The 25024-nt window shown below is 46.5% G+C and overlaps 1 protein-coding gene across 2 annotated transcripts in view; it reads left to right on the top strand.

Moving 5' to 3' along the window:
* Nucleotides 1-24308, top strand: part of LOC100679780 — a 61734-nt gene extending 37426 nt beyond the window's left edge. For both annotated transcript variants that reach the window (XM_008206646.4, XM_016982425.2), the window contains exons 4-13: nucleotides 5184-5326; nucleotides 6073-6253; nucleotides 14258-14515; nucleotides 14684-14841; nucleotides 16087-16351; nucleotides 16423-16535; nucleotides 19092-19232; nucleotides 20465-20875; nucleotides 20995-21680; nucleotides 21761-24308. In XM_008206646.4, the coding sequence (XP_008204868.2) occupies nucleotides 5184-5326; nucleotides 6073-6253; nucleotides 14258-14515; nucleotides 14684-14841; nucleotides 16087-16351; nucleotides 16423-16535; nucleotides 19092-19232; nucleotides 20465-20875; nucleotides 20995-21648 (2324 nt within the window). In that variant the 3' untranslated portion in view covers nucleotides 21649-21680; nucleotides 21761-24308. The remainder of the gene's footprint in view (nucleotides 1-5183; nucleotides 5327-6072; nucleotides 6254-14257; nucleotides 14516-14683; nucleotides 14842-16086; nucleotides 16352-16422; nucleotides 16536-19091; nucleotides 19233-20464; nucleotides 20876-20994; nucleotides 21681-21760) is intronic.
* The last annotated feature ends 716 nt before the right edge of the window (nucleotides 24309-25024 follow it).

The raw sequence follows: 25024 nt of genomic DNA, 5'->3' as shown, positions 1-25024 counted from the left end.
TTATGTATGTAGACAGTACATCTCCGGGCACGGCTTTGTCTCGAGTATACAACTCGGCGGCTTCCTCGAGGCTATTGATTCAAGTGAAATTTGAATCACAGAGAGACGAAGTCTCTGTAAACTTGTACCGACTCTTCTCCATGACGTAGCCATTGAAATCACGGCTAACCGAGTATTGCGAAGCTATTCATAAATATTCTGCCAACTTTTCCTCTTTGACCGAAAGCTGGAACAATGATAACCGCATTAATGAGGACGAAAGTGCCACTTGATGTAATGTAATTCTCGAGAAATCCCACACTCAGTCGCGATTAGAGGGAAAAAGGTCCAGGAACGCAGACATTGTCCTTCTTTATGCGTTTACCGAGCTCAGCCATAATTAACGCTTAAAATTTTTCCCGCCACGCCGCAAACTTTTAGCTTTACGGGGCCAGATTCCAGACAACTAACCACTGCGGTGCTGCGATATCGCAAGCCGCTTTCCTGCAAATTTCCAAATTGCTGGTATAGCTTCAAGCTCGTGGTGAAAAACAAATAACGGAAATTATCAGATCCGAGTAGTTAGCCGTAGTGATGTTCAGCGAAAAAGAGTTAGGCGTGGCGCAATCACGACTGGACCCTGTCACTTTTATCGTCGTTTCCAGTATAAGCCTATAGCGGTTCGACCTCCTGATGGATTAAATTGCCACTTGGCAAGAGAGTCGGGGCGGCTTCGAGCTACAAGCCGAAGTGGACTATTAATCCTGCGAGTAGTCGCAGGTTTGGGCTACGGAGGTGATTCGCTTTTTTTGGAGGGGGTGGCCGGGGCTTTATGGGCTGCGACGAGGACGTATTTTAATACGAGACTGGCGGATGCAGGCGGCTATAATTTTTGGCGCTTTAGCGATTATCGCGGTTGAATGGCCGGTACTGTGTTGGGGTGAGGTTTTTACGATTGGGCTTACGGTATTTTTGGAGAGCTGCGCGTCTCTCCGAAGAAAGTTTGTTAAGTGACACCCAGAATTAAGCGATTTTCGAGGTCCGAAATGAGCCGATCTTTCGATTCTTAGCAGCAACTGACCGAAGTTCTAGCCTACATGATTTTGCATATTTTTTCGTCCTCTTTAAGCCTATGTAGGATAGATTAACTAGAAAACGTGCAAAGGTACCCAAAACATCCGATCAGTGAGCCCCCGAAATTCGCGATTTTCAGGGTCGGATAGGAGTCGATACTTCGTCCCTTAGCAGAAACTGGCGGTGGTACAGACATGCGGTTTTGCGTATTTTTTCGTCCTTTTTAAGAAATTTTTTATTTTTAATAGCGTGCGCCTTCAGAGAACTGAAGAAAAGTAATAATTAATAATAACAAAAGTGTTTAATTTTTACAATATAAATTTTTTTATTAAAAATCCTTAAATAGTACAACAAATAATTTAAAAAATAATAAACTTACACAACTATATCTAAGACTACACAATTATAGGTATACAGAATCACATCTAAAAGTAAAAAAAAACTTAAAACTATTCGGTTTATTGAGGAGCTGAGCCGGACTTCGAGTTGTACCCGCTTGTCGATTGGACCGAGCTAGCCCTCTGATAGCTAGAACTGCTGCGACTAAATAGAACGTTAATAATATCCGAACAATTCTTGAAATCATACTTAGACGCTAGCTTAGTGCGTTTGTCCATGGCAGCGGATCTCATGGTCGATTTGTCCAGGTAAACGTTTGGTTTTTCCGCTTGGTCGATGTCAGGCTGGTTTTTCTTCACTTTCACTCCATACCGAACTTCTAGAACTTCCTCTTTGATGCTGGAAGTTGATGTGTCGCTGTTCGAAGATGAAGTTGACGAAGAATCCTCTGTCCAGCTGCAGTCGTTAAAACGGCCATTGTGATCTTCTTCTCGTTGAGCCTTCTGGACTATCCTCCACGTCTTGTTGGAGTCACGAGCCAAGACTATCGAAAGTCGGGGCCTCTTCCTTGGTGGTTCCAAGTCTGATTCTGCTCCGTTTAAATCAACCTTCCTTTTGGCGGTTAAACTTCTTTTGACCTCGGCAACGTTGTTCATCTTCTCGACGACGACCCAGCAAGCTTTCAAATCCATGTTTATTTAAATAAATGAAGAAATATTTAGCAAATATAGAATAAATCTGAAAAGAAAAAGAAGCGTTATTAGATATAGATGTATAGTCTAGAGTTAAGAATGTCCAATTTACGGGTTCTCAACAGAGACTGAATTCAGGTATGCTCTTGACCAATATTTGTAAGTGCTGAGCACAGGGGCGCATGTGCAAAACTGCGCCTTGGGAGGGGGGGGGGGTGCAGCAGGGGGTAGGGCCAGTATGGGCCAGGTATACTAGGGTAAATTCTATGAAGGTCTTAGGTAATTACGGTACAGTTTATTAAGCTGTCCTGACCTTAACCTATCCAGGGGGAGGAGTCAGAGCCTTACTGTCGCTTTCAAGATCGTTTCACGGTCTATAAACCTATACCGTGAAACGGCAGGTCATAATACCTGAAGTTACGGCGCCGGATTTTATCTTCTAACGCCCATTATTATGGTGATTCATAAATATATATATATTTTATTACTTTAAAAACCTATGCTCCTCGAAATAATACAGCCAGGACCAGGTATATTAAGGAGAATTCTATGAAGGTCTTAGGTAATTACGTTACAGCTTATTAACCTGTCCAGGAGGTGGAGCCAACGCCTTACTTTCGGGCTTAAGATCGTTTATGGGTCTGTCAACCTATACCGTAAAACGGCAGGTCACGAATCCTCATGTTACGGCGCCAGATTTTATCTCAGATCACCCAACATTATAGCGATTCATAAAACTCCATTTTATTATTTTAAAACTTTCACTCCCCGAAACAATACAGGACTCGTAAATGGGTTATTTTATTTCGATAATTCTCTTGGATCCAAGAAGCCTTGCACAAACTGCAGGTAGGAATCACGAATAAGCGTGCAGGGGCCGAACGAGAAGCAACCGCATTACGATTCCAAAGAGAAGCGACATCGAAGGGACTACTGGGACACACTGCGCGAGTAAGGACCGATGCTTTGCTGAGCTCCGCTAAATCGTAATGTGAACCCCAAAGGGTTAACCAGCCGAGATATAGAGCAGCTACTATGGAGGAAGAGTCGGTCCTCCGAGACGATATAAAACAGTGATTGCCAGGGAGATGACGCGCTGTGTCAATAGCATCCTATGCTCGACGATCTCTATTGGTTTTGCCTCGACAAAGCGGTTACCCGGTTACATTGTCTCTGCGCTACTTTGGCTAAACAAGGGACCTCTGCATAGAGGACATTTTATATTGAGTGCCTTGAGGTTGACAGGGTATCGGCTGCTCTCTCCGTCTATTCTGCGGCTCTTACTTCTGGTACTGAGTAAATGTCAGTATTTATTTTTATTTAAATAACGTGCGTTGGAATTCGTCGAAAAGTCATCACGAATGATAAATAATTGTTGAAATGAAAATGTGCAAGCGAAAATATTCACCGTAAATATCTCGATTTCGTACGTTATTATTTACGAAGAAATTGAGCATTTTTAGAGACAACACCAAATTTTGCTTTTAACCCGGCGGCTCGAATTTCCCATAAATAACCATGGCTCCATTAATTGGACACACGATGCGTTCGCTCAAAATTCTCGTCGACGAGCTACACGTGAAATTACCTTCTACACATTACTCTACAGTCTAAAGACTGCAATATTGAAAAACAAATCGCTCAGCCGTATTATATCAAATCTCTCTTCGAAGCAAACTCCTGAACAAGACGACCCCTTCTCGAGCGACAGGCATCAGTCTCTCGCTAGAAAAAAAATCTCTCCGAAGAATTTATATTCGCGCTTGTTCAATTCCGTGCGTGCGCGGCAAATTTGATTTTCTCCGCTATGTACCGCGCCTGTCCATCAGACCTGTGAAACTAAAAGGAAAATTTTTCCCCCTTTTTTCAGCCAATGTATTCCATACTCGGACATTTTTTCTCGATTTTCTGTAGAGCGAAACATCGCATGGGATGCAAATGAATTTACTAACGCTCGACTAGCCATTGACGAATCGATCCCTGTGCAGAAGAGACTCTTTGCGGCTCTTTTGATCGTCGACTGATTCGATGCTTCCTGACTTTTCAGCTATCTACAACTACGAGCACGTTTGAGGACGAAGACACTTGAATGCATGAATAATATCAGCAGGGGTGTACCTCATCATTTGTGAGTGGAACGTATTTCACATGCATCGCTCGCTAAAAAGGTCGAGCTGGAAACGATGCCATTTGAATTTTGATCGCACGAACTATACAGTCGATAACGAGATTTTTTTTTCATAAAAATCCACGTCGGTCTATTGTACTCTCTAGATCGAGTTTCAGTGTACACAGCTCGTTATCGGCTGTCAGTCATTGAAAAGTTCTTTGCTTTATATCGGGGAAAAAAATCGATGCCGGTGTATAATGGCTAGTTGCAGCTATTCTGGAATATTTGATATTATACAGCCAAGTTGAACTTGATAGAATTATCTCGCCGCTGTAGGCCCCGTTATATTGCTTCCGGATATCGTGCGCAGTGGCGAAAGGGTCAAGCGGCGCTATCGGCTTATTTACCCAAGGGCGAAACTGCGTACGCGGCCCTTAAATATTGCACGCGAATAAGTGATTTATTGACGGGGTAGCTTGCCGGGCTTCGAAATAACCGATAAAAGAGATTGGAAATTTGCATAAGTAAGTTAAACACTCCACCGCCGCCAACGACGACGTGGACGTGTAAAAAGAATTTTCCACGGATATTGATTTTCTAAAAGTTTTTTCCCTCTTCGTCCATACACGGGAGCAGCGCGCGAGAGTTTCAATATTGAAATCACCGAGAAATTCAATATAAAACTTTGAATTTGCTTTCCTGTACATAATGAGCACAATATAAACCAGTAGTGAAAATATCCAGCGCGATTCTCAACTTTTCCACGAGAGAATAACTATATACGTCTTGTAGAAATCTCGCTGTAGCGATGAATTTTATCAACATCCGTAATTGTAAAACTTTCGAAGAGTCACCTCGAACTTTCTCGAATGTCCCGCATAATTTCATCAAACCCGTCGAGTTTGAAATTGAAAACCCTCTTATAAGTCCAAAAATGATCAAGACTCGCGAAAAATCTGGACTAACGAGCGACACGTGTTCTGTTTCAGCGAGCGCCGGCAGCGAGAGGGAAAAGTCGCCGGCAGTCGGCCTCGAGCCTCATGGAATCACTTCGACGGCCGTCGCGAGGACGACCACCGCGGGGATGCCTCTCCAAGCGGCTTTTCATCGACGCTGGACAACTTTGTCCGAGGTGAGAAAAATTTTTCATCGTTCTTTTCCTTATCCTCATTTTTGAGCGGCTGGAAGCTCTTCGCGCAAAATTTCGCGAGTTAAAGCGAATGAAGAGTTATGACAGTGGAACAGCGACGTTATGGGAGAGAGCAAAGTTTATTATTACTATATCAAAATTAAAATTGTATCCAGGCGCGATGGAACAAACTTTGACAGGCTAAAAACTTTCGCTTTATATTATACTCTCCGCTGGTATGAAAGTTCGCCGCGGGAAAATTCAAATGTGCTGATTCTCGGGAGAAGGATATAATTACATCCGTTACCGTCAGCGCGAATAAACAAATCGGTATAATCCAATCGGCGGTGAATTATTTGCAGCGGATTGTATATACATATAGGTACGGAGTAAAAGTTCCTTCTCGTCGAACTGAGCGCAGCACTATCACATCGACCAATTACATTTCGCAAGCTCTCGAGTTAATTCTCTCGTCGATGCGCGACAGACGCAAAAGAGGATCGAGTTAAGTTCCAATTTTACAAGTGTCTAAGATGACTCGCTTCAACTTTACACCGAGGGAACTTGAGAAAGAGAGTTTCCTCTCTTTCTCGTGGCAGGAATAAGCAATAATTGACAAAATCTCCGCGAGACTCTGTAATTTTTCGCTCTACGAATGCGCGCGCTGTTCCATAATTCATATTGTAGGAGTGTATTTCGATGGAGCTTTTTGTTCAGAATTGTCGAATCATGGGATTTTTGATTTTCAGGCATCGTACTCGACGGAAATCGACGAATCGATAATGAACTTCACAAGTCGTTATCGAAGAAAGGTCGACCACGAGGCTTGCGTTAAATTCGAGGAAGGCGACCCGCATAAGCAGGAGTTTTTCAGTCCGGGATATCCAGACCGATACCCAAAGGACATCGACTGTTACAAAGTTCTCGAAGGTAAGGAAATCGTTAGCCCCGTAATATCGTCATTTTCCATCTGTATAGTTTCGACGTGCACACCCCCTCGATCATAAGCGGCCTGCCGTGATTGGTGTTGTTAGCCAACTCGCACACACACACACACACACTGCAGGACATTAAATTTACATTAAGGCTTTTGCTTTGAGAGAGGTTCTATTCTGGCAAATCCAATCACAAGCAATTGAGAGCGGAAAGTGTGTTTTCGGCGTTGCGGTTTTGTATTGGGTTTTCGTTTTTCCCGTGAACGATATAGTGTGCGAAATTCGAACCTTCAACCAGTTCGGTTAAAGAGTCAATAATTGTACGCTCGTAATATTCGAACCGGCGAGATTATCGAGGTAATTGGATAAACAGCCAATAACGCGTTTACCGACGATATCCTAACAAAACATTGATCAAAACTTAATCAACCCGCAGTACTACGCAGCTTATTCAAACAACAATTCACAAGTAGGTACATTATTACGGCGAAGTACACCCGCGCGATTAAAGTTTTTTCCATCTCAAAGCGGAAGACAATGGCCGCGCGGCCGAGTATCACTAATGACGTCTCCGTTGAATGAAGCTTCCGACCGGTCGTCTCAGTAGCAAGAACTAGTTAGGCTTGTCCAAGTTGCGGGTCCCTTTTAGAGACAGTGTAGTTGAGCAGAGAACTTCAGAACAACCGGACGATGCTGTACAAGCTCTCGTCTGTGTGGCGATAGCACTTGCGACACGTCAATTGATTTCCTCTATCTCCATGATAGTTTCGGAGCTATAAGGACGCGTCTGTACTTGAAAACTACCCTATTAGTTTACACGATACATTTGTTATAAAATTTCTCGTAAATATAGGCTATAGATTTCATCGTTTCTCGGAAATCAAGAGTAAGCGAGTATGATAATATTCCTGTGTGAAATATGTGAGTCGCACCGAATCTATAGATAACTACAACTTTTCATTCCGCGGTAACGGAATAGCTGAATCGTGGGAAAAACTTCCAAGCCAGCGGGGAATATGAACGATTGTGAGAGAAAGAGAGAGAGAGAGTTGAAAAATTTTCCCGGCTTCCTTAATTCTGTCGCAATGCGACGCGTCGATCTCTGAGATTATTCAGACAATAGGAGATGCATGGTTTGGAAAACCAGCCTGATAATTCACGTGGGTTGAAATCGCTATAACTTTTTTTTAAATTTAATTTAAATCAAGCCTATTTAGGTTATCGTGCATAATGAGTAGGAAAAATGCTGTCGCATTAAACGCCGCGTTAATCCGTAACGAGAGTTCATTAAAGTCCTAAATTGAAGATATCAATTGTTCTACACTCGCGTCAGAGCAAATAGAGCGTCGAGCGCTTAAAAGCTCCGTAAATTCTCCCGGCGACGAGTTTTAGCATAAATAAATTTCCCGCTGAATAAGACAAATTCGAAAAGGCAACAGTAGAACTCTGCCGCCACTAAAAATATAACCATCCGAGAGATAAAAGAAAAATATCAGTTTTTAACGTCCCAAAGAAAGTTCAAAGAACAAAAGCCCGACAGGAAGTCGAGCGCGAAAAAGCACCGCCAAATCAAAACGATAGGCTCGGAAGATTAGGAAGAGAAACGTAGGCAATAAAGTTGGGGCGCAGAATTAACGGCGTCAAACGATAAGAACGAGCCGACTGCTTAAAACTACCGGGTGTCGCGACGGAAAACTAAAAAAAAAGGAAGCGAAAAAAATTTGGCAGCTGTCCCATCGACGAGTCGTAAATCATCGGGCAATTGGTTCTCCTTTTTTCTGACGCCGTGCGGTACTGCTGCGGCGATGCCACGAACGCGCGCACGTAACCGATCGCAGAACCGCCTGTTATGCGTGTTTTATTTAGCTGTGCCCCCACCGAGCTTTTGCCTTTTTCACGCGTCACGCGCTTGGAGGCTTTGAAAGATACGGTGGTTTTCGAGTTCGATGAACCGATTTCGCCTGCGCTGGATTTTTTCGTTTTTAATTTTATGCTATTCTATACGATTAGTCGGTAAATTGAGTTTTGCAATAATTCTGTTGGTTCGGATAAATTTTTATAGTCATCAGTACTGAAATTACAACAAAGTGCTGTGTCGAAAAGGCTGTCTGTCTATACTCAGTGTACGGATTTTGACGAGGGTTATGAAAAACTGCCTCTGCGCCACCTATACCGTCGTTCAGGAAACTAGAGAGTCGAAAAGTTCAGCCCAAAACGGCTTTGTTTCACGCTTACTCGGACTTGGCAAACTGACGCCGCTAGCTTATCTCAAACTATGCGCGCGCTATCTAATCTCTGAACTTTCCAAGAGTTTGTACACTCAATCCGGAGCGAAGAAGAAAAGAAGCGAAAGCCAACGCCGGAGGCGGTGCAGCGGACGCGAAATAAATAAGTACAGAAAAAGAGAGCGAGAGACTCCGATTGTTCGCTATTGAAGCCGAGAGTCGTCCTGAAAGCCAAACCGAATGAAGCGCCAGTGTCTTTTGCCGCGCGTAAATGAAAAAATCCGAAAGGAGTGGAGGTTATCCCTCGTACTTCGAGTTTCTCATCACATTATGCCATTCTGTCGCGAGAAAAATGCATACTGCAAGCTGTGCTTAAGTGATCGATGAAAATAATTCACGATAACAGAAATTCAATAATATATTCGTAAAAATTTGCGCTGGTAAAATATTCATCCACGTGTACTAAAATTACATTCCAAAATAATACGATAATAATTGGAGCGCATTCGCTCGTCCCAACCTCGTTTCTCCGGCGGCGCGCGAGTGCAGCCGATCTCGTCTCGCGACAACGCCAGTCAGCGGTGGAGGAAAAAAAAAAACGACTCACTCCGTGTGGAAGACGAATTTAACAAGACCGCGAACGCGTGTTCCCAAAAGAGAAGCTGCAGCAGCACGTTGGGCAAACCAGCCGGGACCGAATTCGAGTCAGGGTCGAGTCTGCGCGCGACGGCCTTTACGAAAATAGGCGTTGGAAGTGTATATAGTATAGTGCATGTGTATCATAGACGCTCCGGAAAATTGCCGGTGAGAAAGAGGCTTAATTGTGCTCACGCCGGGAGAGAGCTAGGTGAGAATGAATATTCAATGAGTTGGGGGTGATAGCTTACTTGGAGGAGCTCTGCTGTATATGGAAATTTACGCGCTATAAATAGGAATTCATAATTTTCTATTAGGTCGAGAGGTTCACCGAGGAATTTTGTTTTTTTTTTCTTGGATGACTCCGCTGGAAGTTGAGCCCGCTTTGACACTCGCTTCTCAAGACAGTTATAATTGTTATACGGAGTTTAGTTTTTCGCTTCGCAGAATTAACGATGTTTTATTCTCGACGTTCAAAACAAATCGTATATCTGCCACGGGCGGATTATACGGCAGCGGATAAAAAAGGAGGTTACCCGGAGCCGGATAAACATGCTCCCAATCTATCTTGTACAGACGGTTTTTAGAAACTTATCGTTTAGAAAGTCGTAAAATTAAAAATCTCGCGGGAGCATTTTTCAACTCGCCATATTTATTCCATACGAAGCCTTGAAATCTAGATCAACCGCCGGCACTCGCGCCTTCATGTCCGAAGAACTCCGTTTTCCGCAAAACGCTCGCGATTGCGACGATCTTCCTCTTCTCGCGACGCTTATTCACGTGCTAGAGAGCAAAAATTTTCCTACTTTTGCGCCACACGCACACACACACATATATTCTCGACTATAGGGAATCCCTATTTTTAAATTCCCGAAGCGCGGTGCTATGGCAAAATTTGCCGTCTCTCTCTCTCTCTCTCTCTCTCTGTCTCCTCGTCTGTATTCCACGGACGAAGTCTCGGTTCGATGAACTTCTTTCTTTCGCTTTTTTATTTCTAAAACATGATTTACATAATGAATAAAAGACGAGGGAGCATATATGTTATATACGAGGAACGACGGCGGAGACAATTCGCGAAAAACTGGCAGAAGTTTGGTCGTTAAACGTGTCTTCGCCGTATTCGCATTATTTGCGCTTCGGGGACGGCTGTATTTTCTGGCTTGGCGATTATAATTTCAACGAGGTACACATCCAAAGGCAATCATCAATTAAATTTCTGTTATACACTTTGGTAGACGAATATTTTCATATTTACCAACCAAATTCCAACCCAAAACTCCCGAGCCAGCTTCAACCTGTTTCACTTTTATCCCTCGAGCTATCAGCTCATTGAAACTCGGCGAACAGCCTCTCGCAAGCTTCCATCAAAACAAGTTCAGCCGCTTCGAATCAACATGATTCCTGATCCTCCGCAACATCAGAGCCAGTGGATACAGAAAGTTTGTCAAAAGAAGAGCGCAGGGAGCTGCGCTGCACAGTCGGCAACGAATAAACAAGGAAAAACCACATTCCCTCTCGGGTATTTCACGGCTCAGCGGTGAAAAGACAATTGTTTTCTCGCGGGAGGGTAATTAATAACTGGAAAGTTGGCCGGTTGTATATACTAGATTCGAGGCGGAGAGAGAAAGAGAGCGTATACAGCGCGCGCAGACTGATTTCCGTAAACACGAGACGAGCAGTCGCCGCTGCTGCAGTTAATTGCGACTGTTTAGTTTGCGTGGAGCCGCGGGACCGCGCTGAGCTTGCGGAGTTAATGAGAGACTATACTACTTGCGCTCGCGCTTGTCGGCTTGCGAGGAGGGCGGGGTTTTCTATTAGACCAGAGGCGATCGATTGATCGCTATACGGATGATTGATTGCGCTTGTGATTTCTTCATTGTACTGAGTAAGGAGAGGCGATAGCTTTATGGGATTAGGAGCTTTTTTTAAACGAAGCTTCATCGAGTTATTTTGGGACGAGTTGGTTTATGAATTATGCGAAATTGATCGTTTGGTTTACCGTGTATTATTTATGAAATGAAGGTTTTTTTTCAATAAATATATATTTATTCAATTACAGAAATAACGCGCAACTCGCCTCGCGCCCGAATAAACCACAAGCGCCGAATGTTTTGCCTCGACGATTCACGAGCTGGACTAACGTTCCCGCGAATTGGAAAAGCTAAACTTTCAACCTAGGAACGAGTTACCCCTGCTCCCTCAAAAAATTCAGCACATTCAATATTTACAATTCCTCGTCCCTCGTCTTTATTTACCCGCTTCTCCTCGTCGCGCTTTCATTAATTTCCGTCGCGCCGTGAATATATAGAAAGATTTTGCATTCTCTCTCCTACCGCTATAGCCGCGGAGGTCTACTCGTCAGCGACGAGTCGAGCCGATGCGATAATGAGGGAAGCACGTATTAGGCCCTCTCTCTCTCTCTCCTTCTCTTTCTCTCTCGCTCGGCAAAGCTGAAGAACGATAGAGCAACTTCATTTATGGCCGGCTCTCGGCGAGTTGGTAATTCCAATTCTCGCGGGCACGAGTTCGTTAAATGAGTTCGCTTCATTGCTTTGATGAAGGAAAATGCGATGAAAGTGCCGCGGTCGAGCGCGGAATTTTCTTCATTCGATTTTACACGCTGCCCCGGAAATTTTTCATTCGCGAGTGTACTGCTGCGGACCTCGATTGATTTCGCGTGCTCTCTGTAGGTGAACACACTTTTGGAATTAAAGCGTAGGAAGAGCGGAAGAATATAGCGAATCGAACGGTTACGGCCCCCCATCAAACGTGTAATTTACTTTTATTTTTATTTTTTACGGCGCTGTAAACTCGCGTGGCGTGATGTATTATCTATTCCACACGTGCCGACGCCGATCGATTTCTTCTGGGTATACCTGTAGCATCGACGGTACAACTGATAAATCTGATGATCGATCATCGAGCTAAGCAAATAATCGGATGCCTCTGTATGGACAATAATCGGCATGCTATGCGATGCTCGAATCGGCGTAATGAGATTTTAACGATCTGGCCAATACGATATGTTTATTAATCGGCTCTTATGCGAGAGCGACGAACTAATGCGCCGCAGGGATTCGCTGCGATGACTGATTAAGAATCGATCGAATTGTTTGCGATCACCTGCGCTTCGGGTGGCTTGTGCACCAATCGCCAGTAATGCTGCATTAATTAGATTTTCGTACGGCTTCAGCGTCAAGTAGGCCCTCACGCATTATCGAGCAAAATAATCGATTTAACGATTTCTAAGCTTCAAATTTTTTAAATTAATAAATTTCCCCGACAAGACCCGCACACCGCGGCAGCATCGGCGCGTATAAATCGCGTGGCAAGGCGTCTACGACGAAGAGATAAAACTTCTCCAATACGCTTATAAATCTCGGCAAAATCGGAGCAGTTTTGCAAATTCACTGACTGTTCCCTCGCCTTACAGACCGTTGGCTCTATTGTGCGGCGTCAACTCGCGTACTATACAACCACATGCGCGCGCGCCCATACACGCCGCCGATGAATCAAAGCTTCAGCTCCGTATAACCGGAAGTCTGTTAACAGTTGCTCGACGATATTGCGCTCGCGTGATTCCACCTGAAACACAGCCCTTTTTCCAGCTGCTGCTGCTGCTACGCGTTGTAGGGAAAAAAGCGAGGAGGACTACGCCAGTGTTGGCTTTTCTCTCGCTGTTTTTGTTTTGTTTCGCAGCGCTGTTGTGTGCGATCTGCTTTTTTCTCTCCCGTCGCAGCTGTATAGGGCAGTTTTAGCGGGACGACAATGCGCGGAGAGTTTTGCTAGAGCTTCATCGTTCGTTTTTTTAAGTTGGCAGGCTGGATGCGCTTTTTGTTGTCGAGCTGTCGCTGGGGGAGAGTAATTGTTTTGAGGCGGAATTTTGGGGGAGGACGATTTCGAGCAATGAATGGAATTTTTTTACGAAATCGAATGTAAGGTCTGCGGAAACGTCGAGGATGTTTGACGCCGACATCGTGCCAAACATTCTCGCTGAAAGGAAGCACGACAAAGTGTAGGTGCTCGAGTGGATACTTTTTTCTCTCTCACTCCACTTCGGCGCTCTCTCCAGTTCTTTGTGAACTACAACAACTACTCTCTTTGAGCTTATGAAGTGGATGACCTGTAGCACAATCGCCGCTTCTCGTAAAAGTGTTAACTCTCCGGACTACGCTCTCTGAGTGGAAAAAGAGTTTCTTGATTAACGGCCCGGATTCGCGATCGATCATCGATGTCAATCTCTCGGTGTAAGGAGAGTGTGCAAAACAATCCTCGGGCAAACTTTCGTCGTGATTACAGCGAGCCAACGACTCCCATTAATTCCTCGCACAAAAAATTCCAAAAAAAGCGCAATCGACCGAATAAAATTCCAGCGGTCGCTCGCGCCAGAATCCTCAGCGCGTCGAGAGTGTTATCCAATTTAACGCTCGCGTCAAGAGCTGCGGTCGTCGCATCGGCCCTTAGCGAAGGAGATCCCATAAGGACTCTCTTGATTGAAATCGTCTTCGAGCTACGTCTTTGGCGAGAGTTGTTGGTTTGGGCACGAGGGATCACCGGCCTTGATTTTTTAATGCGGTTCCCTCGGACTAATTGGATCCGCAGCTTTGTTCAAAATCTCCCGGGCAATCGAATCCCCGCGGCTGCATAACGCTTATTTTTCGGCTGGCCAAACAAGCTCTCTCTCTCTCTCTCTCTCTCTCTCTTTCTTTCTTCGCTTCCTCGAATAATTCACTTTGGCTCTCTCGTATCCTTCCCTCGGAGCGCTTGCATTATCACCTCGTGAGATAAAGTGAATCCTAACGATCGGCGCTCGCTGAATAATTCCCGGATAAGCCGCGCGTACGTGCCAAGGAAGTAAAGTTTCCCCGAACAATCGCCCCGCATTATCCTTGGCTTTTTTCCTCGCTCTCGCGCCGAGCGGCCCTTTTTACGGCTCGTCGATCGGATCTAGCTAGTCAAAGCCTTTCCATATAGCCAGCCCCGGTAGGCTCGTAAATTATGCATCGGCCGCGTTAAGGTTTGGTAAACACGTCCCGGCTCTCTGCCAACTGCGGCAAATCCGCGCGTTTGCATTGGAGATTAAAACGTTCGGAATTTAGGCGAATGTGATGTGTAAAGAAGAACCGGTATTGTTGCAGCCGATCCGGGCATGGTGCTGAGGGTGGAGTTCCGGGACAGCTTCGAGCTCGAGGAGCACGATAAGTGCGAGAACGACTACTTGGACGTGCACGACGGGAAGTACGGCTACTCGAGGCGACTCGGCAAGTTCTGCCGGGCGTTTCCATTTCCGGAGATCACCTCGAGCACCAGGTACCTCTGGCTTCACTTTCGCAGCGACGGCAGCATACAGGGCACTGGATTTCGAGCTGTCTGGAATATGATTCCGCGGCCTACAGGTAAAAGATCAGGCAACTTTCCCTTTGTACGGTGTGAATCGTACGCGTATTTCGTGGAATACGAAACGACATTTTCAGTGATATTCCGCGTATTTCTGACGCGGGTTTGAATTTCCCTCCCGTACACGTGTACTTTATTTTCTTTAATGTTAGAATGAATTTTTCCAGTCAAGACACCCGAGCCGGAAGAGTGTATCCTGAACGTAACCAATCACTTGGAGTACATCATAAGAACGTCGGAAATCGCCGATCGGAAAAAGCTCGCCGCCGAACAGGGCACCGAAATCGACTGCGTGTGGAACATCACCGTACCCGAGGGCTACAAGGTAAAAATGAAAAAAAAAGCTAAATTTTTTACTTTGCCGAGGCGAAGTGTGCCTGGCGCCACTAAAATTTCCGGACTCGGTCACTCGTTTGCTTACGAAATCACCGCTCTGGCTTTGCGTCGATGTTTTCGACCGAGCGCGAGTGAAATTTTTATAGAGTTTGCTCGGGTTAACTTCAGCGAGTGCGGACGTTCACGATGCGAATCATCGATTTATGGTGAAACTTTACATTCATTACGCGGACATACAAAAAAAAAAAAAAATTATTGAAGCGAATCGCAGTCTCAGTTTCTCCCCCCCGAAAAAATCGCTCAGCGCAATCTCTCACACGCGCCATTACCGCGCGTGAAAATTCCAGCCGTAAATTTCTGCGCGCTGCAGCAGCCCCTTTCGAGCGCCAACTCCGTATAACCCAATAAAGCTCCGATGTCAGCGCGGATGGAAAATTTTGGAAAAGAACTCGCGCAACTTTGACTCTAAATATCTTTTCGCGCATCGCGTAGCATATCAGCCGCACAGTGTGTGCAACAAAGGAGCACTGGCAGCGCCTACGTGAAAATTACAAATCAGTTTAGCTCGGAGCTAGTTCCGCAAGGGAGAGAGTCAGAGAGAGAGAGAGAGAGAGAGAGAGAGAGAGAGAGAGAGAGAGAGAGAGAGAGAGAGAGAGAGAGTTAATGGTTCAAAGGCTGCCGCCGGAGAGCATAATAGCTCAGAGGGCCAGATAGCGCGCGTGAGCATAATAGCTCGGCAGCGGCGAGTGGCTGTGTAAACATAACTGTAAAGCGGTTTAGAGGTGTCCAACGAATCCCGATGCGAGAGAGTACTACGTGTGTGGCGATATTTGCTCATCAACATAAATATCGGACGGTAAATTATTCCAATGAGTTATGGCGGGATCGAGCGCGATTTAATTACGCCGAGAAACGAGTACAATAAGCTGTTTTCGGTTTTGTTTGCCGAGGGCTTTGTTCGAACGTGTTATATTGTTCGGTAACCGGATACTTACTTGACTGGTAATGATTTCGTTCGCGTTCGTGGAATATGCTCGATGAGCATAATGAGTAGCGAGGGTGAGATCATGTTCGTTCGGTTGAATTTTAATACTCGGTATTATTAGAGCACTTGTGTTATTTCCATCGATTATTAATCACACAATGCTTGTTCGACTGAATTTTGATATTATTGAGATGTGACGCGATGTCTGCCATTCAAGCTAAACAATGTTATTTTTTCCTCTGTTCGTAGATTCAGATAACGTTCCCGATCTTCACACTGGACAAGCCGAACGAGTGCGATATCAATTACGTGCAAGTGTTCGATAAGCAGCCGACGATGCTGAACAATCCGAAGATCATTCAAACCTTCTGCGGGAGTATAGCCGATCTCGTGACCAGCGCGGACAGGGAAGCGTACCTTCGATTTTACGTAACCAAATCGGCGATCAATAGCAGCTTCGAGGCCATCATGACTGCCATTCGCGAGAAAGGAAGCGGTAAAGATAAAGACAAAGGTGGGTTATACAGCCGAATTAATTGTTTTCATCGCGCGTCCGATAACGTAATTCCCTTTTAAATTTTCCAGGTTGCACCGACGATGAATTCGACTGTCAAGACGCTTGCATCTCGGGCAATCTAAAATGCAACGGTCGTGCGAATTGCCGCTTCCGTTTCGACGAGGATCCGGACATCTGCAATGTGAGTTACCAACGATTCAAGCAGCAACAATTCCTAATTCGGCTCAACAAAGTCGCTTATTGCAATTATAAACATAAAACTAATATACCTCCGGCCGCAGATACGCTATTCAGTCATCACCGAGCGCGTAACTTTCCAAAACAATTCCCGGCAGCTCGGCATTCCAGCGCGTAAGCGCATCCCGCAATGCGCGCGGGCGTTTAATATCGTCGCCAGCTTCGCAGCTCGGAAAAAGGCGGCGCAGACGAGAGGGACGGCCTTGCGCATTCATATAGCCAACTAATTCACGAAGCTTTTTTCCCAGCAGCAGCAGTCTCGCATTCCAGTCGCCGAGAATGAGAGAAAGAGCCGCACTTGGCTGGGCCCCAGAACAAGCGGGAGACCTTCGCGCGGGGGTATTAATCTAACCAGGAATAATGTTCCCTCCATCGGTATAGATTGCAGAGTAGCATATAGAGGCACGGCTCGCGGAATCGATCTACTTGCGGATCGCCGCGTCTTCCCTCGCAATGGCATTATCGGATCATAGCGGCTTGATTTAGTATTGAAACGCGCATCGGTCACTATCTACGAGAGGGCAATATGTTCGTTCCGGGAGTACAGCTACTCGATTGAGAATGAGGATCGTCGTTGGACGATTATCGAAGCGATGAACCCGTCGACTGAAGTGTATTAATTATAAAACGCGCGTATTCACGATATATAATAACCAGCTTAGCCTCGGGTGACTCGGCGAATCAGCTCGAATTTTCCTCAACGGCGGGGTAATTGATCGCATCAGCGTCAGTCAAAGCACACCCCTCTTAACTCTCGGCTCGATACTCGCTCAATTTTAAAATCCACTTTCCGCGCGATTAACGAGCTTGAAAATCTCGGCGTAACTCCATCGACGTCGGCGGCGGGCCGATGACAGCGAGACGAGGCTGGGAAAAGCCGGCGCGCGCTGCTCAAATTATAGTAATGGCCGTAGACGCTGAGAACCACCGGAAGAACTTGGCGAAACTATTTCCAGTACTTCCGGAAATCCTTCGCCGGCGGCGCCATTGTGCGGAAGCGAGGCTCCTGGAAATCTTGAGGGGAAGAGCGAGAGGAAGAGACTGCGGGTATTTAGAGTCCTTTTTCCGCTGCGGCTGAGGTGAAAAACGTCTTGCCAGGGGGGAGCTTCACGAGCCGTATCTCGCGGGAGCTGCTCCTTCGGAGCTCGTTATACGGTGGTACAGGTCGAGTGGGAGATTTTTTAACGTTTTTCTCGGCGCGATTTCCTCGTTCTCTTGTGCTTCGCTGAAGACGAATGACGAATTTTTATTGTTTCGAATTGGCGAGTGGGCGGAGTTGTTGTTGCATTAAAGAATAAACAAACGTGCGAATGAATTAATAAATCTGCACGATTTTGATCATCGAATTACGCGAAAAACCGATATGTTTCAATTAAATTATCTCTCGAGGCGCTGAATTTAATTGATACCGAATTCACGTGAAATACATGTCGATGTTGCAAAATACGCATTACCACATTCCGCACAGCAATTCATAACGCTCAATCCACATGGCATATTAATGATTTCACCTTCGTAATCTCGCCAACCGAATTACGCCTCGAATAATAATTCCTCCCAATAATCACAGGATCCACAACGAGTCTTGCCTATACCTTCTTCACATCGTATACCTATAGGGTAACGGCTCTCTGTTTTCCCTGATGATGTCACCTCGCTCGGCGGCGTATAATTATACCCCTCTCGCCGAGACGTCTCATTCAATATCCTTTACAAGCTCGAGCTTCTCAAGAATTTCCTCGGCTCCTCTCGAGTTAAGTGGAAGTGATATAAGGCTTTCTGGTTATCGCGATGGAGTCGAGAATCTTTGTCAACTGACGTTGTTATGATTTTTATAATTTCAAAAGCACGCTTCCCATTACTCTCGCAAATTGGTCATACCTGTGTGGGAATACGGGCACTAATTCAGCGAAAAATCAAAAGCAGAGCGTCGCGTTAATTCATGCTCGAATCCGAAGAATCCACTACGCGCGGCGTAAATTACCATCCCGCGCCTGCGGTAGACGCTACGCTGCGCCGGACTTCGCGAAAGCCGCAAACCGAGCCATTGTTATACATCGCTCGGCCATTCGAAATTCCCGCCATTATCATTCCGAATAATCAACGAAAAATATCCGCCCGTTGCGGATGTAAAATAACGAGCGCTATACGCGTACATACGTCGCTTCCCGAGGCCCAATCATTCCCGAGTCAGGAGCAACTACCGCGAAGACATCGACGCAACAATGGACAACGCCGGCGATTCCAGTAGTAAAGACTGTTTACGGTCGGACGGCTGCGTTGCGAAGCTGTTCGCGCGAAGCTGATCGTACGGCAAACTCGCGCGACAGATTGGCAACTTCGGCTCCGCGCGTTCGACGATTCTCTCCCGGCGGTGAGCCGATACTGCCGGAGTTTCGCGGAAGTTAGCCCGCGATGGTCGAGACGCTGCTTGAATTAGCATCGGTTATACGTGACGATCGATTTCTTTTTAATCGACGAATAACTCAATGAATTTCAGAAAGTAAACACGGGCCTGGACTTGCACGCCCCACACGTGATCATCATCATAGTGGTCTTCACGTCCATATTGTCCGGCCTGGTAATGGTCGGCCTCTACAACTTCATCAAAGTCCTCATCCGCGACGGCCGCATCATCAAGGTAATGATATAAGCTCGTTTTCTACTAACCCTTCTGTGATAAAGCACAGCCAGATGAGAAAGAAAACTATCTCCGTGAGCTTTTATATTTGAATCTGGGGCTGTGCAGATTTCGCTTTTATGACTCCGCGAGCGAGTATTAGCTCCGCGCACCACGAGGGCATCTCTCTCGTGGCTAAGAGATGGCCCAGCCCATGCGCCATATAGAAGCCGGCCAATATCGCGGCTCGAGTGATAAAGTTTACGGGGCCATCGTGACGTGTTTCTTTACAGCTGCCGTTAAAGCTCCGCGGAATCGCAAAAGTATTTACCTTCGCAAACTGCCGCTTTACGCGTTCTCTGTGAATATCATAATTTTTAAACGGCTTTTAAATTACACACCGGGCTACTTTTAATCAGCGATTCGAATTCGCATCCCGGAAAGTAGAGTTATTGTCCCAACACGTATACACAGCCTCGGGTAATTATGCTCGGCACGGAAAAAAGCTCGGCGAAATCCCTGCTCAGCGGTCAATTAGCTCTCGGAGCATCGGCAATTGATACTATCGGCAATTAGCAGCGCGCGTCGTTTTCAAGACTCCTGTTCAAACAAGCCTGAAAACAAATCCCCGGGCTCTCCACCCCCTTTGTCTTTCGGAATAAACAATAGAACCCGATCTGCTCTCTCAGCGACGTGAAAAACGCATCCCCCTCTCCTCCCCTGCTGAGTCATTAACAAAACGCGCGGCCGTATAATGGAGCAGCGCTGAATTCTATTATTTATGATAAACGGCGACGCGCGCGTACTTTCGGAATTACAATGAAGCGCTCGCGGCTAGCGCTTCCCCCTTTTGTCCACTGTGCTGCAGCTGGCGGATTTTAATCGCTCTCTACTGCGTGTGCTTCTATATCGGCTTCTTCCTATCCACGTGCGCGCGCACGATATTTTCATAAACCGGCGCGCAGGTTTTGCCAAGCGTTTTTTCTTTTCGTGCGGAAAGTTTGCCGCGGATGGAGAATTAACGATGTGCGCGGTGTAACGAGTCGTTTTATGCGGGCGAGTTTGAATATGCAGGGCGGAAGGATAGTTTTGTTTATAAATATGGATGCGGCAAGTGGAGCTTTTGCTATAATCGCTGCTGCCTTTGGCCGATCGTTAATGAGAGGATATGAGTTCGGTGTTGAATGTTAATGAGCCGTTTAGACGGTAAATAAATGCGAGGATCGTTTTCCTTTCACCCCAACGATTTCCAGGGCAACTACCGCGAGTCTCGCGAGAAGAGTCTCGACGAGCTCGGTCGCAAGTCGAACCCCATGATAGAGCCGTGTACCGAGATCGGCGGTAGCGACCACCACCAACACCATCATCGTCACCGGCACTCGAGCGAGTCGCCGAGTCTCGAGGTACTGGCGAAACCCAAGGAGCTGGTGAGCTCCGTGACGGTAATCGACCGGGACTACGCGAGGAAGCGCAGGAGCGTCTCCAGAGTTTCGCTCGAAGTCTGCGATATTCACCAGAGTAATAACGATAGCAACGCCACGACGGAGAGGCTGCAGAAGGAGACGAGGGACATGGAGGTCCAGACCAGGGAGAGCATATTCGACACGGGCTTCATACTCAAGCCTACGGCGCATCCGGCCTTTACTACTTTTGGATTCCAGACGGTGAGTTCACTAGTTGTCTGCGCGATCAATTAACCAGTCACTTGGTACTCGATCCCACATAAATATAGCCATTCATATGCAACAACAAATCAAGCGCACACGACACTAACGAATTACAGCCGGTGAGTTCGCGCAAGCAATCGCTCGAGTACCACCCGGACCACCACTACCACCACCACGCCCACCCGCACCACCATGCGCAACCGTTCACCTACCACCATCACCACCATCACTTGCACCGGCAGGTGACGGCGGACGGTAGCTCGCCCTCGGATCGCTCGCCGCCCGAGCCGAGTCCGCAGCGCTGCTCGGTATGCCAGGAGCCGGGGCCCTGTCTCCAGCACAGCTCGACGCCGCCGATCGTACCGGCGCCGCACGGCTTCTCGGGCCACGGATCCGTCCTCTACCAGCCCCAGGACCTCGCCTTTCTCCAGCGACTCGGCGAGGCCACCAGCCCCAAGCGTATGGCCACCGCCGTCGCCGGGGAGACCGAGATGCTCAACCTGAGCCCCTCGAAGTACATGGTGAGACAGAAGACCGTCGGCTCGGGCGAGAACTACGGCTTCATCTACGGCGCGGACGACAACAACACGAGCGAGCACACCGGCAGCAGCGCCACGAGCTCCATCAGGTTCGGCACGGCCAAGCCCGTCAAGTGCCCTCAGGTCGCCGACTCGAGGTTCAAGACCGAGGCCGTGATCGAGGTCGACCAGAAGCGACCGTTCAGCATAGAGAGCACCAAGAGCGCGCCCGACGTCATCGCGACGCACTGACGCAGGAGTGCTGGGGACTGGGAGTCTTACGGGTGAGTGCACAGCCTTCGCCTTCCTCGCCCTACCGTGACACCGAGTAGAGACGTCTCTTGACCTTCTTGACTCTTCGCAGAGACGACCACCCCCGCGAGCACGAGTCGACTCAGGCTCAGGACTCGAGCGTCCTGACCCCCAGCGAGAAGCCCGAAAAGCCTCCCGGCGGCGGTAACCTCGAGGCGTCGAAAGCTTCGCTGGCCGACGACAGCGCGGTCGTCGCCTCCTGATCGAGGACCGAGTCTCCGCCCTTCCACGAGTATGTGGCCCCGATAGTACTGCAAACGCCTTGCAAGCACTGGCGCCAGTGTCCGAGACACTCCAGCCTCCAGAGGAGACGCTGCGAGCTGCACGACTCGGACTTCCTCGATCGCACCTGGCCGCGCCGTTTGCCCCCCAGCAAAGAACCACTGAGAGCTTCCAAGTCCCAGAGGAACTTCGGCACGCAGTGCAACCTGGCGGACTTTCGGGAGAAACGCGCCGGACCGGCCATACCGGTCTAGCACACCCTGACGACGACGACGACGACGACGAGGAGGATCGATCAGGTGATGCGAGGAACATGATTCGGTTTTTTCATGTGACTTGGGTTTGTTTCCTTCGAGAGGCGGTTCGAGGGTGGGGACTCGATTATTTTTCGTCTGTTTTGTACGTATACCACTTGCCACGCATACGAGACGAGAGGGTTTTTTATATTGCGGAGATATTTTGAAGACCAAATTTTTTCGATACACACGCACGCGCGACACGTCAATTTGTAAATTGTTCGATTTGTATATGAGTCGTGGAGGACGGATTTTTCAAATCGAGGAACGATGCGTACGTTGTACGTTTACTTGCTACACACAAAGTGTACGTTATCGAAGAGTTTTGTAATCGAGTACGTTTAATTAGGGAGAAAATTGTTTTTCACTGCGACAGTCGAGGTAGAGCTGTGTATCCGTTGCGAGGAACTTTTATACGGTTTTCTGTGTCGCACGCGCGTATAACTTTGTATAGAGAGCGTATCTCTGTTCCGTTGTTAAAATGGTTTTTCACGGAAATTCTCCTTTGAAAACGACGCACAAATTCGCACGAGAAACTGTACAACTACGCGAGTGCAGCGAGCTTCCGGGAAATTGGTATAGAGCTTTACTTTGCGCGCGCGCGCGACAACTTTTTGTATTTTGTATCATATCGAAATTTTAAATTTTTTACGTCGAAGAGAAAAAGGAACGTTTTTTTATATAAAACGCGTAAATTTTCCACTCGGGCTCGGGCAGACTTTTATTGTTTGTGAGCGATCGAAAAGAAACGGTTATTCTTTTCCGCAGCGATGAGAGAAAACGCGACAACGGCAACTCGTTATTTTCTTCATATCCGAGCTAGTAAAACTAATATTGGCGACGTGTGTGTGACGCGGAAAATGAAGCGGCGCTGAGTTTGTTTATTTGCGGGCGACGAAAGTGAGTTCGGTGAAAATCACGTTCAATTTCAGCCGCAATATCGGGACGGGAGAGCCACGTCATATCCCTTGCTGATTTATATAGACGCACGTGTATAGAGTATACGTGTTCAGTTCATTTCGAAGATCGAGATTCGCATCCCGTGTGTTACGAAACCTTCGTGCTTTTATTTCTCATATCGGTTCTTCGTTATATATATTGTAGACCGTTATTATCGCTCGTTGCATTTTTAGATAATGATCGGGGAAATAAGCGCACAGCGCGTTTCGCCACTATATTGTGCTCGACGATGACAATCGAAGGTTTTGCAGACCGTTGGAGATGCATTTATAGAGCTAAGCACAGCCGTTCACTGCATTTTTCCATAAAGACCGCATAATTGTACTGCGTAAATAATTCAATTATACGTCGGGTCATCGAGCTTATATATCTTGAATTTTAATGTTTCTGTGATAAAGCAGCAATCAAATTATTGTCGAAGCGAAAATCAAAAGGTTCTTCAAGTTCCGTTATCCCTTGACGATGTGCGAGGTATAATTCAATTATTTTACATATTCATTGCGATTGATTATGTAAGAGCAACGATTCTTTCTATGTGCCTCGCTGTAAAAGCATTAATTAATCTTCGTATCACAACAGCAATGAGAAACACGTAGAATCGACTGATCAATCGGTTGGAGCAGTTATTAACGCAACAGCTCATCCAGTAATTCTAGTTTTCCATCGAACGGCAGGTACATTGAAAGAATCAGATAGCAAGTGAGCATTTTAAAAATGTTTCAGTTCTTTTTCTGGTTGTGCGTATACTACGCCATTGAATAGTTTCGCGACAACCACGTTAGAAATATTATGAATCGAGGAAGTGTAACTTCTAAAATGATTATTGTTACGTTTCGGAGAAAAACGTTAAATATGAATTACCATTGTTGATAACGTTTCATCTTTACGAAATGATTATAGGCGTCTTGTTTTGAGCGTAAGACCTGTACGACGAATTGAAAAAGAAAACCGATGAACGTCGACGTATCGACCTGCCATAGGAGAATTTTCAGTTTGTGTACAGACAACGCGTTGACATATTTAGTGCAGAATGTACAGAGTGTAAACATTTGTATATAAATAACATACGAATCAAACTTATTTCATATAAAATACATAGGACTTTTGAAAGTTTCAAACGCAGAGCTTTTCTTATTACACCCCCTACAATCCTTCCTTATTTAGAAAAAAAACCTTAAAATTTTCCACGTCATCGAGCTCCCAACAAAACGAATCGCCACTTCCTCTCCTCCTCTCCCACTACAGCGATACATCACTCAGCAAGCCGACGAGTCGAAATCCGCAGACCTTTGGTCGCTTACGCCAGTATGTATTTCATTCGAGAATTTTCAACCCCCGGCTTGTCAGTGAAAAATGCCGGCGCAAAAGAAACAAAACTACCAGCCACAGAAACACACCAAGAGAAAGAGAGAGATAGAAAAGATGCAAGCAAGCAGGAAGACGGATGGTACACAGTCCGGCATCTCTCCCTCCAGCAGCGCGAGTCACGTGCGCGACTTTATCTCTTCCGCATAATTTGAAATTTATGTGCGAGCCCGCCGAGCGACGCAGCGCTGATAGCTAATGTCGCGGTCATTTTCACTCTCTCCGTGTGCTTTCAACTGTCGGCCTTTTGTTTATGTGGCTACAGCGCCGTAATAGGCCGCGAAGTGAGTCTTTGCCGCAATTCTTCGCTAATGCTGACAAATACAGCGCGCGTGCCGCTTGATGTATGAAAGTTAAGTCGAGGTTTTGATTCGGTGTAATCACATATACGATATGCGCGTAGTACGTCGAGCGCGGGAAATTTGAATTTACGCGGGGTGTATGGAATCTATTTAATCTTGGTATATGGGTAT

The sequence above is a fragment of the Nasonia vitripennis genome, chromosome 2 (genome assembly GCF_009193385.2).
Source record: "Nasonia vitripennis strain AsymCx chromosome 2, Nvit_psr_1.1, whole genome shotgun sequence".
NCBI lineage: Eukaryota > Metazoa > Arthropoda > Insecta > Hymenoptera > Pteromalidae > Nasonia > Nasonia vitripennis.
This window is presented reverse-complemented; position numbering and strand designations above follow the sequence as displayed.